Genomic DNA, 17,113 nt, shown 5'->3' on the forward strand with positions numbered 1-17,113 from the left:
TTAAATGTTTGTCAAATTATAGCAACAAATTATACCAGCTTATCTTTTTGGTAAATAGCACCAAGAAACTCTGCTAAACCGACACCTCTTCAACACTCTGATGATACAGGTGTTGTAAACCACCAAATACAAATTCAACTTCTGTATCAATCACAAGGAGAGACTGTTCTACTGAGGTTTCTTTGAGAATGTTGCAATACATCAGGTTACTTCTTGATGAGGAAAACACTGTCACACAATCCCCCACTAGGGTTTGTGGTTTTCCAGTTTTGTTTACATCTTGTGTTTTAAAATGTGACATGATAAATTTAGGATGCTGAGTTACAGCCACCTCAGTTACCAGTCTCCACCTTCCTCTATGCACTTGCTTTTTGCTAAAAAACCTTCAGTAGAATGTCTTCAACCCATGAAAAAAAGCAGAAAGGACCCTGTTGCACTGGAAAGAGTAACAGTAACAGTATTTTGCCCTTTTGGAAAAGTCAGGTGAAAGAGACTCAGGTAAACATTCAATCACTTACTTTGGTAGAGTTTTCAAGTGATTTTCTCGTAACTCCAAAATTCGCAATTTAACAAGCCTAGAAACATGATAGAGAGTAATTAGTTAATTAATTCATTCAGGAATTCTTATGAATGGTTTGAAACCACTTCTTTCAACAAGAAAATAAGAGTCCATTTAATGCACAATAGTAACAAGTCCAGTTATTGTGGGGCTGAGTATGATACAAGGTGTATCCAGAACCAAACAGCTTCATGTGAGGACAGACAGCTTCTCTCAGACACTTTGAGATCTACTGAAGGCTAAAAAGCAGCTGCTGCTCAGTTCACCAGTTTCTTTTGCAGTTCTGAGCATCAAATCCTACAACTCCCCACTGGCAGATCAATGTGAAGGAAGTTTATTGATGAACTTCAGTGACATTCAACAATTTTTTCTATTCACAGAATCACAGGGGTGGGAAGGGGTCCCCAGAGCCCATGGGGTGCAACCCCCTGCCCAAGCAGGGTCCCTAGGACAGGGCACACAGGGCGGTGTCCAGAAGGGGCTGGAATCTCTCCAGAGAAGGAGACTCCACACCCCCTGGGCAGCCTGTCCCAGGGCTCCCTCACCCTCACTGGGAAGAAGTTCTTCCCCACATTGGGGGAGAACTCCCTGTGCTCCAGCTTGAGCCCATCGCCCCTTGTCCTGTCCCCACAGACACTGAGCAGAGGCTGCCCATGGCCCCTGTGTCCCACCCTTCAGCTATTGATACCCATTGATCAGATCCCCTCTCAGGCTTCTTCTCTGCAGGCTGAACAGCCCCAGGTCCCTCAGCCTTTCCTCCCAGGGGAGATGCTCCAGGCCCTTCAGCATCTCTGTCCCTCCTCTGGACTCTCTCCAGGAGCTCCCTGGCTGTTTGATCCCAGGGAGCCCAGCACTGGGCACAACACTCCAGGTGGGGCCTGAGCAGGGCAGAGCAGAGGGGGAGTTACACACAATGTATGAACGTTACACCCAACGTGTAAACCTGATCATTAAACTGTAAAGACTGGAAACAAAAACTGATACTCTAAACCAGAACAAAACCCAGAGGCAGGACAAGTTACTTGATGCTCAGGTAGGCTCCATTCCTGACTTTAGCCACATGGCTAAATGGGAATGTCATGCACTAGCTGAGTGTTACTGTACCAGAAGGTATGAGGAAGGCACTAACATTTGGAGAGGAGCAAGAAGGGAGATACAGATGAAGAGTTACATGTGGCTAGTAAAATATACTAAAAAAAAACCCCATGCAATGTCTGTATGCTGAGGCTGGAAGCTTCAGCAACATGACAAGGATTTGTAGATGCAAAATACCAAATAGGGAATATGGAGCAGAATAATAATAAAGGAGTAACAACCGCCACTGGAACTAGTGTGACAAAGCAGGCATCTGGGAAAGAACAAAGCGGGTGCTTTCTGCTGAGAAATGTAGCCTAGCAGACATGTGTATCTAATCATCTACACAGATGATGAGATAGGGAACCAGCAGAAGAGTGTAACGAGTATATACACTGTGCATCCAGTAGATTGCAGGGCAGTTCAGAGATTTGTTTTTCCTTGGCATCTGAGCATAGTGCCTGAATCCAAACAGCAGAGACAGCTGCCTGAGGACTGCCTCTGGTACTCCAAGAGCTCATCAAATGCAAACAGTGACAACTCCTCTTCCTCTTTCTTCAGCAAGGTAACGCAGCGCAAGGCACCGACTCCGCGCCGGGCCTGTGACGGGGACACCGTGGCTGCTGATAGAGCAGCACTTTGGATTCCTCTGTGGCTGCTGATAAAGCAGCACTTTGGATTCCTCTGTGCCTGAGTGTGCCAGTGACACTTCCAACACGAATTATGTCACCTCGGAGTTCACTCCGGAGCGCTGATGGATGCTCAAGTTGAACAGTATTACACGCAGAGGGGAGGTTGGATGGGCCAGGGAAAAGCTAATTTGAGGTGAATCCTTAACATCACCTTATCCTTTTGGTGTTAGTCCTTTTTCTCCCCAGCTGCCTGCCCAGCAGGACAATCCCTGGGCTGGAAGGCTGACCATCCCCTCAGCCCTGTAACGGAGCTGGAATAAACCCAACCTTTAAGCCACACCTGCATGGCCTAAGGATCTTCTGGCTTCTGCTGCCCTCCTGAACAGCCACAGCAAATTGTGTCACCTTTGATCTTCCCACCCTGGCTGCTTTGTCCCAATTTATCACTTTTTGGCTGAGTTTCTGCTGCATTTATTTTTACTCTCATTCTCTCTCCTTCCTGTCCTGCTGTCCTGAATCTCCTCTCTTGCTTTGACATCTTTCCCTTGGTTACTCCACCACGCCCAGTCACTTCTTTCTTCCTTTCTGACTCACAACACTTCTTCTTGCTGTTCATTTTTCATGGGCACAGACCATATTGTTATTTTCTGCCCTTGTCACAATTTAATGACACATTTGATCAAGGACAGGCCTCTTCTTCAATTTCTATTTCTTCTCACCTTTTCCCCAAACCACCAAATTGCATCACTTCATCATGAAATTCTTGCTGACACAACGCTCTCTCTAACAACAATCATTCATCAAAACAGGGCTGGAAAGCCAAAAATCTCTTTGTTTTCTTTGCTTTGCTTTATTTTCCAAGAGAATAGAGCTTTAAATTGGTCCCCGAAAGCCTAAACTGGGTTCATCTGAAAACACGATGTGCTTTGATGACTAATTCTTACCTTCCAAAGTTAGCTGGAAGAAACTCCAAAAAGGCATCATTTAGATAGAGCTGGGTCAGATTTAGAAGTTGTGTGAAGCCATCTGGCAGCCTAAAAAACACAGTTAAAATCTTAATGCTCACACCAAAGTTGCTATGGAAATAATAACAATGTATATTTAGAAAGAGAAAGACGACTTTCTCACCTTCTTTTCCTACCCAAATCCTCAAGAACTCATGTTGCAGATAACATTTTTGCCCATCCTCATCCTTTCCACATTGTTATAACCACATGAAATTCAGACACCTGGCACACTGACATTACATCAGCCTTTCCCTCTTCCCAGCTGGGGGTTTGAAACCAAAGGCAGTCTTCTTTTCTTTCTCTCTTTCTCTCCCTTTTCTTTCTTCCTTTCTTCCCTCCTTTCTTCCTTCCTTTCTTTCCTTCTCCCTCTTCTTTCTTCCTTTCTCTCTGTTCTTCCCCTCTCTTCCTCCTCCCTCTCTGCCTCCTATTTCATTTTAAACTGCAGTAGTAAAATTCCATCCTTTCCCTTCCTTCACTCCATTTCAGAAGTCGTGGGACTGCAGCACGACTGACTTCCCAAGCACACAAAGCACCAGCCCCTCATGTTCACAAGGCTGCATCACACGCTGCTCTACCAACACAACCCTTCCTACAAGGAAAGGCACCAGGGTTGTTACACAGCACACAGATCTTCCTATAGATACATCAACCCTGGATTTAAACAATTAAAAGGGAGTCTGGATGAATCCTGCAAACGAACTCGATGCCATGCCTTTGTGTAAACGTTCTGCACTTGCAGTATACCAACACAAGCTCCTGATACTCACTTGGAGACCGGATTGACACTGGCTTCAATAATTGTTAAACACTTACAACATTTAATATTTTCTGGGAAATCTTGAATTCCTAAAAAAGAAAATATGGAAAGAATTACTATACACACATTAAAATAAAACCCTGTTTAACTTGTTTTGCTCATAAATGATCTGTCATTTTCAGATCAGACTTAGGCTCCAGCAAGATGAATACATATGTTGTACTATTACAGGCTAAAAGATGCTACTAAATCTAAAACTGTTACTAAACCCATTATGTTAATGATTGATTTATATAATCTTCTAAAGCTAAATAGTGTCATCATTTGTACTGATAAGAGTGATATTAATTTCTTTCTGAACAGCTTGCCCTTTCCTCCTTTGCCTCCCTCTCCTCTAGAGACCAGTCTTATCATCCCCAGTCTCCAAACCAATACTGATAAGAAATATTCCAAAAATTTTCAGGAGTGTCTAAGCCCCATTTTCAAAACAAAGACACTTAAGTTCAGACATGCAAAGCCTTTCAGGCACATCAATATGCAAATACACAATTTGGAAATGCACATCAGCAAATTAGTCACTGGCTATACAAATCCTGGGAGCTGTTTACATGCAGCTTTATGTGATTTGACACATTACACAAGAGCCCAGTAAGAACTAAGCCACTTTGGAAAGTGGAATGTACTGAGAATTTCTAATGTTTGAATGAATGCACTCCAATTTCTAATGTTTATTGGTCACAAGCCACTGAGGGATGGTGATAAAGCAACTTTTTTTCTTTTTTTTCTTTTTCTTTTTTTTTAAACAGAAAAGTAATAGAGGTAGGTATCTGCCCAGGCTTCTCCAGAGTAACTGAGGTAGATATCTGCCCAGGCTTCTCCAGAGTAACTGAGGTAGATATCTGCCCAGGCTTCTCCAGAGTAACTGAGGTAGGTATCTGCCCAGATTTCTCCAAAGTGCCCGACAGGAAAACAGCACATAATCCAGAAAAACTGAGCAAGTTTTCTAGAACACAAGTTTGCTAATCATCAGGCATTAAAATTTCATTATTGCTCATATTCATTACAGCTCTTGAAAGTACTTATAGTTTTGGTCTCTTACCATTTTTGCTGATATCAAGTTCTTTCAGGTTAACTAAGCTAGCAATAGTGGTTGGCAGACTTGAAAGGTCGTTGTCTGGTATACTCAGTTTGCGTAAAGCTTGACAGTTGAACAGTTGCTGTAACACAAAAAGATACTTTACAGCTTTTCAGGAAAAAAAAGATCAGTTTGGGATCATTATACACAGAAGCAATAAATACCACAAAACTACATTTGCATTCAATAATCAAAAGTCTCTTGAAAAGCCATTGTTTGAGAAGATATTCTTAGAGGCTGCTCAGTGTCACAAACAGCCCATCCACAGTTGACAAGAACACCCAGAACAGTTGATTGGTAGCAGGAATGTTAAGTCAGAGCTTTCTGGCAAAATCTCTATATTCTGGGCAATCAGCATTCTGTAGGCACTTGATAATTCTTACGTATCAATTGAAATGTTTTGTGGCTTGTGGTAAATTAAAATATCTTATGTTAGAAATTAATTTCATGATAAATGTTACAACTTTCTGACTGCAAAGAGAAGAACATTGTTATCTTCAAGAAATAAAATGCTTTGACATTATCAAAATTATATATTTCTTAAGTCCTCCCCCCCACCCCACCCCACCCCCCCCCCCCAAATTTCAGGACTTGGCTCCAAGAATTAATTCAAATTAACATTTCATAAAATTTCAGAATTTCCCTGGCAAAGCCAATCCTCTTCATCTCAAAGTGTTCTCTGAAAATTAGTTCTATGTCTACAACTCTTTCTTTCAGACTTCTATATTGGAATAGAGTCTATACACTCCTCTACAGGCTATTTGAGAATGCATAATAATTTGATTGCCTAGATGAAAACTCAGCCAAGTGTCTGGAGAGGAGAGAATTAAGGCACAAATGGCATGCAAAGACTGACTTGGTACTTCACTTGAACTAAATTTCCCATCATTGCGAAACTGCATTTTTCTGCCTTAACTTTCCATCATAATCCTTTAGAAAAAGTCTCAGAAAATGGAGAGGGAATCACTTGAATCAAAGTGCTCAGAATGAGAAGCACCACACCGCAATCACTGGCAATTGGCACCAAATGCAAAAGGGCCTTTTTGCTGAGAGGCGCTTTTCACTGTGCCTTTGTGTGGACAGGTTTGCTCCTCACAATTCCTCTTACACGAAATGTCCTTTTCAATCCTGCAGAATGCACAGAAGCCTCGTCCCCACCACTCCCCAGCTAACGACAATGGTAGGCAGGGCCACATGACACAACCATTTTGTAGAATCAGCAAATGTGTTGGGTTGGCAGAGATTCGGAGCCCATCTAATCCCACCCCTGCAGTGAACAGGGACCTCTTCACTAGAGCAGGTTGCTCAGAGACACATCAAGCTTGACCTGGAATGTCTCCAGGGATGGGGCCTCCACCACGATTCTGGGCAACCTGGGCCAGTGATCCACCACCCTCATATTGGAGAACATTTTCCTAACACCCAACCTAAATCTCCCCATTTCTAGTTTAAACCATCACCTCTCATCCCATCATTCCACGCCCTTGGGAATAGTTCTTCCCAAGCTTTCCTATAGGCACCTTTCAGGGACTGGAAGGCTGCTTATAAGGTCCCCTCTAGAGCCTTCTCTTCTCCAGGCTGAATTCTTCTCCTGCCATTTCCATAGCATGGCCCGTGGTTCCCAGCCTGATTTATAGGAACAGGCAGAACAATTCCTGTGCACCCTGAGAGCCAAACCGGGTTACACATTTCTGCTTGCAGACAATGTTAATAAAGGGTAATACCTCTGTAGAGAATGAGGAATTCCTTTGCAAAGCACCTTAGAGAGCACCTACTTTTTCTCTTCTGTAAGACAGCGCATCATTTTGGAGAAGACTGGCAAGGAAGGTAATTAATAGGCTCCAGGCTTTACTCTTGAAATCTCTAGCCACAATAATGCATGAGAACAGCTGCAGAACATAGTAACGTTCAGCACAGGGAACCTGCAGAATTTTAGACCCTACACAAACTATACTGTGCTATTTGACCTGGGAAATTAAATTCCCAGTGCATGTTCCCAGCCATTCCCCTGGAGAAGTCTTCTTTTAAAAGCAAGGAAGGCTTGGAACAGCAAGTTTTGACAATATCTGAACAGATACAAGGTTTCTGAGCTGGTGAATGAAGAAATGTAATAAAAAAATGTTTCCTCCAGAGTAATTTAATTACGTGGTGCTGTATCAGACACCATACAAGAGCGTGAATGCAGGTACGTAGGCCCCACACTGCAAAATGGCCCAATCGTTTTTCTACCCACTGGATTTTCAGAAGGTGCCTCTCAATCTCTTTATGGCCTTGCCATCACAATCCTGATGTAACCATCATACTACACATCCATATACTATGTTTATTCCTTTCAGCCTGGAAGCCAAGCGGTGCCACTAGAGTTACGACAGCGGCCTATGAACTACTCCGCATTTCCCAAGGCCTTGACTGCGCAGCAGCGGGGGCGGCTGGCTTCCAGGGCCATCAGAGAACAACAGGAAATTCCTGCCCTTTACTTTCCATAGGCATAACAGTGGAATGGATTTGGTCACATCTCAGGTGGATGCAATGTCAGGATTGTGAGAAATAACACTTTCCAGCTTTGTGGAACAGGAACGTGACTTCTTACTGTTAGATTTAGGAAAAGGCCTTTAACAGGAACCGTAACTCACGTAGCAAAGGCAACACAAAGGAAAAACTTCCTTAGTTTGCATTACCTAGCCACTTATGTGAGCTATACATTAGAGATCACCTCAGGTCTGTTTAGATATGGGCTGTGGCATTTGTACCCAGTGAGATAATGAAGCATTAAGATGCAGCCTCTCACTGCAGTAGGTATTTTGCATGGCTGGTACCTGTTGTACCAACGTGTGACATGGCGAAACACAGTGGTGGCAACTGGGAGAATCTGTGGTTAGAGATAGATGGATTTTTCCCAGGGCACTAGCAAGCAAACTGATTTTGTCCAACACAAATTAGTCTACATTTTATTTATATTTCTAAGGGAAAGCTGCAGGGAGCATTTGAATCTCATTCATGTTTTTCTGTATACTGATTGTCAGTGACTCCACCTTCATCAAAATTGATGCTCTATTTTATTAGCCATTGATTCATTTGACACAGGCAAATAGGGATGTACTTGCTGCAGCAGCTCCTGATAGTGAAGCCAAAGGCAAACAAAAGAAAAGATTTGGCTAGATTTAGGTGAAAATAGAGAGTAAAAGTCATACAATAATCCTATATATCCTTAAAAGGAAAATATTAGCAATTAGGAACTAGATGCTCATTTCCAATGAAGACAGCAGGAAAAAAATAGAATTATGAGGCATAAAATGGAAGGTAAAAATAAAAAAAAAAAGCAGGCAGAATGTATTTAATACATGAGCAATGCAAAATAATGTATTGGTTTCTAGAGCAGGGAAGTAACTAAGGTAGGGAAGGTCTTTTTTTTAACCTGTGTTTTTTTGCATTATTGTTTTGAACATAAGAATATGTTCTGATGACAGATAATTTCAGAAAGATACTGTAACTTCGAAGGCACATGACATTTGGTAAACGAGAGAACAGTGACACAACAAATCTCCTCTGTAAGAAATGGTTGGAATTCACATTTACAGAGAGAGGAGACTTCTCCCTATGGTAGGTCACAACATGCAAAGGTTAATGTTAAATAATATGGTGCCATTTTAAGAAGAAAAAAAAGTGCATTTTCTCTACTAGAAATTAATTCAATAGTGAAAAAGAAGCTCAGAGATATGCAGCAAAAATATCTGAAGCAGAAAATTAGATAAATACATTATTTGGACTGTTTAATTTATGGTAATGAATAAAGGCTTAAGACAAAAAAAATTATGAATGGTATAAGGAATGCAAATTAACACTCCCATTAATCCTCTCTCATACAAGGCCAAGACTGTGTTAAAAAAATGTGTTTACCCAAACTTAAGAGCGATTAAAATGATTTCTCCAGTGCACAGTGTTTGCTTGAAAGGCAAGTGAGAAAAGAGGTACAGAAATAGTTGTATACATTTAAATATCTCTGAGCTATGTATTTATCTGCTGGTTTGTCTCCTCTTGCTCTCGTTCTGTGCCCTGATACATCCCAATTCAGTCAGAGCACCATGGTGGTGGGTGCCCCGTCCCTGGGGGTGTCCAAGGCCAGGTTGGCTGGGGCCCTGGGCAACCTTGTGTAGCTCCAGGCCTGGAGGTTGGTGTCCCTGCCTGTGGCAGGGGGTTGGAGCTCTGGGACCCTTGGGGTCCCTCCCAACCCAGGCCAGGCTGGGATTCTATGACTCACAAGAGCCAAGCCAAACACACACGAAGTCCCTCACTATGTTAGACACTGCCTCTGTTCTTCTGTGTGATTCCTCAGTAGCATCATTAAAACACACAAGGATACCCATATATTATTATTATTAAAAGAGAAACAGCCCTGAAGGCATCGATGAGCAGTAAAACATCCTCCACCACCACCCACCTCATAGTTATAGGGATGGAAAAATACCTGGTTCTCTGCTACCCCTCCTAACAGCAGGAGAGGGAAGGCAGCTCTTGTGGCATTTTTTTGGTGATGTTTAAGACTGTAGCTACCCTGCCTTACCATCTGTAAAGAATTTCTTCACAAAGTGAGCCATGTTAAGCAGTGAACCATCGTATCCAAATAAAGGAGCTCCATGGCATGGAAAAGGTACCGTTTCTACATCTGTAAATAGAATCTGCATAAAGTCTCTATGCAGTGTAAGAAAGAAATATGTTGAGAGATGATGAAGAATGGATTACAGTGGAACAATGTTTAATTAAAGGCTTGCAAGCATCTTTTCATTATTGTTGAGAAAAATTCAATTAAGGAATGGATTACATTGCTTCATGCTTCATTATGCAGCTAGCACCTACTATTAATTGGTTTTTCCACTACCTTGCCCTCTTTTGTTTCCAGAATACTTATGTTATAGTAACTTTTAATTCCTTATAGTAAACATTAATCAATGGAAGAACAGATTTAAAGATTCTGTGAAAGAAGTTTTACACAGGAAGGACAACTTCAGCCACCTTATTCATGGATGAGAAACTTCCCATGAGCCAGCAGTGGCTCCTGCAGCAGGGAAGGGCGATGGGATCCTGGGCTCCATCAGCAGAGGGATGGCAGCAGGGACAGGGAGGGGATTGTCCCTCTCTGCTCTGCCCTCCCCAGCTGGAGTCCTGTGGCCAGAGCTGGGCCCCAGGACAAGGAAGATGTGGGACTGGTGGAGAGGGGTCAGAGGAGCCACGGAGATGCTCAGAGGGCTGGAGCAGCTCCCCTAGGGAGAGAGGCTGAGGGAGCTGGGCTGGGTCAGCCTGGAGAAGAGAAGGCTGTGGGGGGACCTCACTGCAGCCTCCCAGTCCCTGAAGGGACCCCAGGAACAGGAGGGGAATCAGCTTGTTAAAGGGCAGAGACTGGCAGGACAAGGGGGCTGGAGTGAAGCTGGAGGAGGGAAGGGGGAGAGGAGAGATTGGGGGGAAGTTCTGTGCAGAGAGAGTGGTGAGGGGCTGGAAGGGGCTGCCCAGAGAGGGGGTGGGTGCCCCATCCCTGGGGGTGTTCAAGGCCAGGTTGGCTGGGGCCCTGGGCAACCTTGTGTAGCTCCAGGCCTGGAGGTTGGTGTCCCTGCCTGTGGCAGGGGGGTTGGAGCTCTGGGACCCTTCGGGTCCTTTCCAACCCAGAGCATTCAATGATTCTATGACTGCAGGACATCATTCACAGTTATCAAAGTATTACTCAGGTAGCATGGTCAGTCCTCCCACAAGGCTGAACACCTTACCCTGACAAAGAGCTTGCTTTTACAAGCAGCTCTGCAGAGGATCCAAACGTGAGATCACCTACCCTTTACAGTAGCATACTCCCAGTCAAAGCCTCTAATGACAAATTAATTACTCATTGGCAAGAAGTACTTCTTTGGAACAACCAGTAATTTCCCAACTGGACACCTCACTGGTTGCCCCCTTGCTCTGTGCTATGAGGAGAGGAGAAGTAGGTGGCCCTACTCCTCCTCACGCAGTATCATCTGCCCGAACCACGTCGCAGCTCTTTGTGCTCTTCAGAGAGCAGGGAAAAAACATGTACACATGTAATTGAATCTCTGGAGTTACCAGCCACGACCCCTCCAACAGCGAGCAGGGCTCCTGGCCAAGGACAAGCCCCATTTGAGGTGAAGCACACGGTGAATACACGTTTAAGAGCACAACTGAGGCACCCACATTACAGGCAGAACACCCATTACCTTAGGTAGCTCTTCGATTTGATTGGCATCCAGGTAAAGCTCCTCCAGTGTCCGTTCAAAGTTAAAAACCTCCTTTGGCACCTGCTGTAGGCCACAGTGAGAGTAATCTAACACTGAGACGATCTCCTCTTCCCCGCGAAAACACCGGCAGGGCACCAAGCGGCCGATGATTTTCCTTTTGGTTGTCATCTCCAAACAGCATCCTGAAGGAAAAGGGGAAAAAAAAAGAGGTTTCTGAAACTATCAACACTTCAGGGACTGTTTATTTAGAAAAAAAATCAATGCAGTCCAAATACAGCTTTTCCTGGGGGGAATCTGCAGCCTGCATTCCCCATTTCTCACCCCACCTTTCTACAAGCACGAAAGGTGACACTTCCCCACATGCTCACCAAAAATCCAGTCTCAGTGCATCACCTACTCCCCACACCAGGACAGAAGAAAACACCCCAAACACCATCCACAACTGTTGCTTTCCTGAGCAACGACAATTAGCTGTGTAAATCCTACACGTACGGAGACGTCCCCCAGGCAAAGTACAAGAGACCACCATCGGTGCCCCTCATCGGTCCCCTGCTCAGCTGGGACTGTGAGTCACCCATGTGAATCACTCGGAGCCCTTTGGTTCTGATCCACCCCAACATTTAAGTGCCTGGTTGTATTATAGCTGATTTCTCTGACAGTAACAGAGCTCCTTAGCTTTCCACAGGTACTGCCAGAGAATAGTCGCTGTCTTTTCAGCATATGAGTAAAGAAATGGAGATAGAAACTTAACTGGTTATGGAACCAGAATAAAGGTAACCCAAAACCAGTTTGTTTACCTGCCATTCAAGCTTCTCTTCTATTTCCTTACAGAATCACAGACTTACAGGGGTTGGGAGGGACCCTCAGAGCCCATGGGGTCCCACCCCCTGCCCAAGCAGGGTCCCTAGGACAGGGCACGCAGGGCGGTGTCCAGATGGGGCTGGAATCTCTCCAGAGAAGGAGACTCCACACCCCCTGGGCAGCCTGTCCCAGGGCTCCCTCACCCTCACTGGGAAGAAGTTCTTCCCCACATTGGGGGGGAACTCCCTGTGCTCCAGCTTGAGCCCATCGCCCCTTGTCCTGTCCCCACAGACATTGAGCAGAGGCTGCCCATGGCCCCTGTGTCCCACCCTTCAGCTATTGATAAACACTGATCAGATCCCCTCTCAGGCTTCTTCTCTGCAGGCTGAACAGCCCCAGCTCCCTCAGCCTTTCCTCCCAGGGGAGATGCTCCAGGCCCTTCAGCATCTCTGTCCCTCCTCTGGACTCTCTCCAGGAGATCCCTGGCTGTTTGATCCCAGGGAGCCCAGCACTGGACACAACACTCCAGGTGGGGCCTGGCCAGGGCAGAGCAGAGGGGGAGGATCCCCTCCTGTCACCTGCTGCCCACACTCCTCCTGATGCCCCCAGGATCCCATTGTCTCAGCCCCCAGGGCACACTGCTGGCTCATGGCCAACCTGTCATCTACCAGGACCCTTAGGCTGTTGAAAACTCCGATAAAGGACTTTTTGCACAAGTACTGTTAATTTTTCTGCAGGAAAATTAACACTGGGACATTTTACATCAGCCTGTTCCTTAACTCCTGATCTAGACACCAAGTCCTACAGATCTTCCTTGCATGTATGGTTTGTACGAGTGCCTCTGATGCACATGAAGAACAGTTTATACAACGATATCTTACTGGGTTTGAGGGGAAGAAAAATACTTTAACTCACCAAGAGGACACTCAATAGTCAGATTTCACACACCTAAAGCAGCATCCAAGTCTGGAGCAGATACTGCCATGCCTAGAAGTTATTTTAACACGATTGTAGATAAATAAGGCTGTTCTCACACACATTACCACACAGCCAAGAAGGGCTAAACCTCCCAACTCCCATTTGCTAAACCACTTTCAAGGTTCTCAGCCATGTTTATGAAAAAAATGCAAAATAATTGTCCCAGTAAAGGAAAATAAAGGTCATCAGGATCCTTTCCCAGGATGCCAGAGAAAAGCAACTGTATATTCATGCAAAATATTAGTGGAGATAATTCATACTACTTGAGCCATTATTTATGAAAAAGTAAAGATTAAAAGTATTTAATTGGTCTGATAATGCTCCATCCATGTGGCTTATCATATAATACACCAGCATTTTGGAGGTAAATAAAATACCCCACTTATTTCCTTGTTTAAATTCCATTAGCACCCAGCCTGCCTCTGGCAATCCAATGAGACGGGCATGTGTGTGCTGTCAGAACAAATACCAGCTTCTCCCTGTTCTCAAGAGCTCTGAGATGCTGAAAGGAGCAGTGGAACCAGAGGGCAGCTGGTTTTTCACTTGGTAGTGCCAGTGCCAGGCTTTCTGGTGGCTGATCTGCGCTGGAGGGCAAAGCTTGAAACAGAGAAAGAGGCCCAGTGACCCTGTAACTCAGCCTGGCCGGGTGACAAGTTTGCAGGCTTAACATAAAAGTCGGTGACATCAGCAGGGCTGGAGAAGGAGCACCCCAGAGGTAGCAGTGGGTATCCTGTCCCATCCCGTCCTGTCCAGGTCCCCATGAAGGAGCACCCCAGAGGTAGCAGCAGATGTCCCATCCCATCCTGTCCTTTGCCCCATGAGGGAGCACCCTGGAGGTAGCAGTGGGTGTCCCATCCATCCCCTGATGGAGGAGCACCCCAGAGGGAGCAGTGGATGTCTCATCCCATACTGTCCTTTCCCCCATGAAGGAGAACCTCAGAGGTAGCAGTGGGTGTCCCATCCTGTCCTATCCATCCCCCATGAAGGAGGACCTCAGAGGTAGCAGTGGGTGTCCCATCCTGTCCTATCCATCCCCCATGAAGGAGCACCCCAGAGGTAGCAGTGGGTGTCCCACCACCACAGCCACCAGCCGCAGGGACGGCAGCACAAAGCCCTGGCAGCCTCCCTGCCTGGCCAGCATTTCCAGGTTCTGAGCACAGGCTGGTGGGGGGGTGCAGCACGACTGCTGACACCCCCTACACTGCACCTTTACTTCCAAAAACCTCCCCAGAGGGCTCATTTCAGGGTACAAGATCAAAGTGGGGAAAAAACCTGTCCAAACACTGGATGCAGAACACTTCCCAGGACAAATGAAACCAGCCAAACCACATGGCCCCTTCCTGTTCAACGTAGGAAGCAGCAGTTGCAACTGAGTGTTTCAAACCTTGACATGATTAAAAAAACCCACCCTCAGAATATCAAATTATTTGCAGCTTTTCGAGCCATTTGAAGATAATGAACAATTCAACAGTGACATCTACTTCCAAAACTGCTCAGAAAAACATTCTTCCCACAGGCATTACGACGCACGTAGCGTTGCATTATGCCCCTCTGCTGTAGGCATGAACATCAACCAACCCCCCCTGTTTCATCACAATAGGACCCAGAACAGTTTAACAGCACAGCCAGAAAGCATCCAAACAGTGACGTGATGAACTGCACCAGAAATAGGAACTGCGACAGCAAAAACATTTTAAAAATCAGTTTTTCCCTTTGCTGATGAAAACAAAAGCATTTCCATGAGTGCTGCTCAGAGAAATAGCTGCAATTTCTCATATGATGTAAAATTCCTTGAAAAAATTAGAAAGAAAAGCTGCTGAGGATAAACAAAAGGGATGTAAGTGCTTTGCCTTCCTCGAAAGCTCTGGTAAGACCTGATCATCATGACAGACTGGTATGTGGGGTTATCCATTGGACCTGTCCTCTTAGGGAAAAGGGCTACAAAGATGATTAAGGACCTGGAGCATCTCTCCTGTGATGAAAGGCTTATGGAGCTGGGGCTGTTCAGCCTGCAGAGAAGAAGCCTGAGAGGAGATCTGATCAGTGTTTATCAATAGCTGAAGGGTGGGACACAGGGGCCATGGGCAGCCTCTGCTCAGTGTCTGTGGGGACAGGACAAGGGGCGATGGGCTCAAGTTGGAGCACAGGGAGTTCCCCCCCAAATCTGGGGAAGAACTTCTTCCCAGTGAGGGTGAGGGAGCCCTGGGACAGGCTGCCCAGGGGGTGTGGAGTCTCCTTCTCTGGAGAGATTCCAGCCCTGACCTGTCCTAGGGACCCTGCTTTGGCAGGGGGTTGGACCCCATGGGCTCTGGAGGTCCCTTCCAACCCCTGTGATTCTGTGATTCTATCAAAGAGCCCACAAAACCAAACCAGAAGGTGATTTGGATAGATGAAAGATCTGTATTTAGGAAAGATCAATACCAGAATAAGAATGGTTCTTGACCCTGAGTTACAGTGCATTGCTAAGATTTGGGGAGAGAAATTACTTAAGTGACTCCACTCTAGACTATTTGCTGGAAGAACAGCCATGGGAAAGGACGAGCTCTATTTTGATAGGAAGTGGGATTGCAGGTGTCCGTGGTCTGTCCCATTACTTGCCCTTTTTAATTAAAAAAGAAAACAAATTAATGCTGAAAAACCTGTTAAAAAATCCCCTGGGATTTTTACTGGGTTTTACAATCACTTCAGAAAGGACCTGTAAGGAATTAAAGGAGCTGTGGGACAGCTGAAAGGACTAAAATTTCATGCCCTGCGGACTAATGGTAATTAAACCCTTTATTAATTTCAGTATTATTAATTCCTACCCTGGACTAATTCCGACTTCAGTAATTACACTTTCCTCACCTACGTTTTCTTCCTTCACCATGTCCATGAAGCCTTTCTTTTGTTCTGGAGGGCACTGGCTGTAAGTGGATTGCTACACATGATCCTTGGGAACAAAATCAAAGTCAGGCAGTCAGCAGAAAGCCGACCTCCCACCTCCAGGAGCCTGGGTCACCGCACACATTGCTGCTTCAAAAGATTCCTTAATCCCTCCAAGGGATTTCAAAAGCCTTCCTGCTTCCTCACAGAAACACCTGTGCTTAGCACTGCTCCCCAGTTCAACCAGTGAGAGAACCACAGTTCTCAGTACTGGAGGTTGTTGCTCACCATGTAGTGGGTCAGACTCTGAGCTCTGAAAGATCTGTGCCATGTCAAAATAAAAACAACCCAAGAAAGCCCAAGTTGTTGACTCAGCCTCATATAGAAGAGCACTGAATTTCTGTAGGAGCACAACTGCTCCACAAGCTGGGAAGCAGAAAGGCAGGAAGCAAAAGCACTAAGGATGAAGCATGCATCTCTTTGGGTTTTGTGACACTCCTGAAGGGAGTTTACAGAATTCCCAGGTTGGAAAAGCCCTTTAAGCCAATCGAGTCCAACCATCCCTGTCCTGTGCTGCCCCAGCTCCCTGAGCACCTCATCTCCCCTCTGTTAAACACCCCCAGGTCTGGGGACTCAGCCCCTCCCTGGGCAGCCTGTGCCACAGCCCCACAACTCTGCCAGGGAAGAACTTTGCCCTCCCAGCTGAGCTGACCCTGCCCTGGGGCAGCTTGAGCCCATTGCCCCTTGGCCCATCTCCTGTCCCCTGGCTGCAGAGACCATCGCCCACCTCTCTGCACCCTCCCTTCAGGAGTTTATTAATGTCTTAAACTGATAATTAATGCTGTATGTTAATAACAGGCTGTGACATACCATTTTTTGGCAGTTCAGAAAATCAAAACGAAACTTAAATGCATCCTTCCCCACAGAAGCTTAAAAACATTCTGAACTGTTTCCCATCTGCTGTTAAAAATCGATCCTTCCTTGGATGGGATGAGAGAAACGATGAAAGAGCCATAAACTGCTATTTATCAGCTCCACACAAGCATCTCGTTATCATTGTCTGCAGTTTATT

The 17,113-nt window shown here is 45.4% G+C and overlaps 1 protein-coding gene across 4 annotated transcripts in view; it reads right to left on the reverse strand.

The window, feature by feature from the left end:
- The window catches only part of LRRC7 (leucine rich repeat containing 7), a gene marked incomplete at its 3' end in the record, with an annotated part of 76,559 nt that extends 64,985 nt beyond the window's left edge, over positions 1-11,574 (reverse strand). For all 4 annotated transcript variants that reach the window (XM_084266463.1, XM_084266462.1, XM_084266461.1 and 1 more), the window contains exons 1-5: positions 11,380-11,574; positions 5,129-5,246; positions 4,040-4,118; positions 3,210-3,299; positions 519-575 (exon numbers count right to left, since the gene is read on the reverse strand). In XM_084266463.1, the coding sequence (XP_084122589.1) occupies positions 519-575; positions 3,210-3,299; positions 4,040-4,118; positions 5,129-5,246; positions 11,380-11,568 (533 nt within the window). In that variant the 5' untranslated portion in view covers positions 11,569-11,574. The remainder of the gene's footprint in view (positions 1-518; positions 576-3,209; positions 3,300-4,039; positions 4,119-5,128; positions 5,247-11,379) is intronic.
- Between the last annotated feature and the right edge of the window lie 5,539 nt (positions 11,575-17,113).

The sequence above is a fragment of the Gallinula chloropus genome (assembly GCF_964237585.1).
Source record: "Gallinula chloropus genome assembly, chromosome: 6".
NCBI lineage: Eukaryota > Metazoa > Chordata > Aves > Gruiformes > Rallidae > Gallinula > Gallinula chloropus.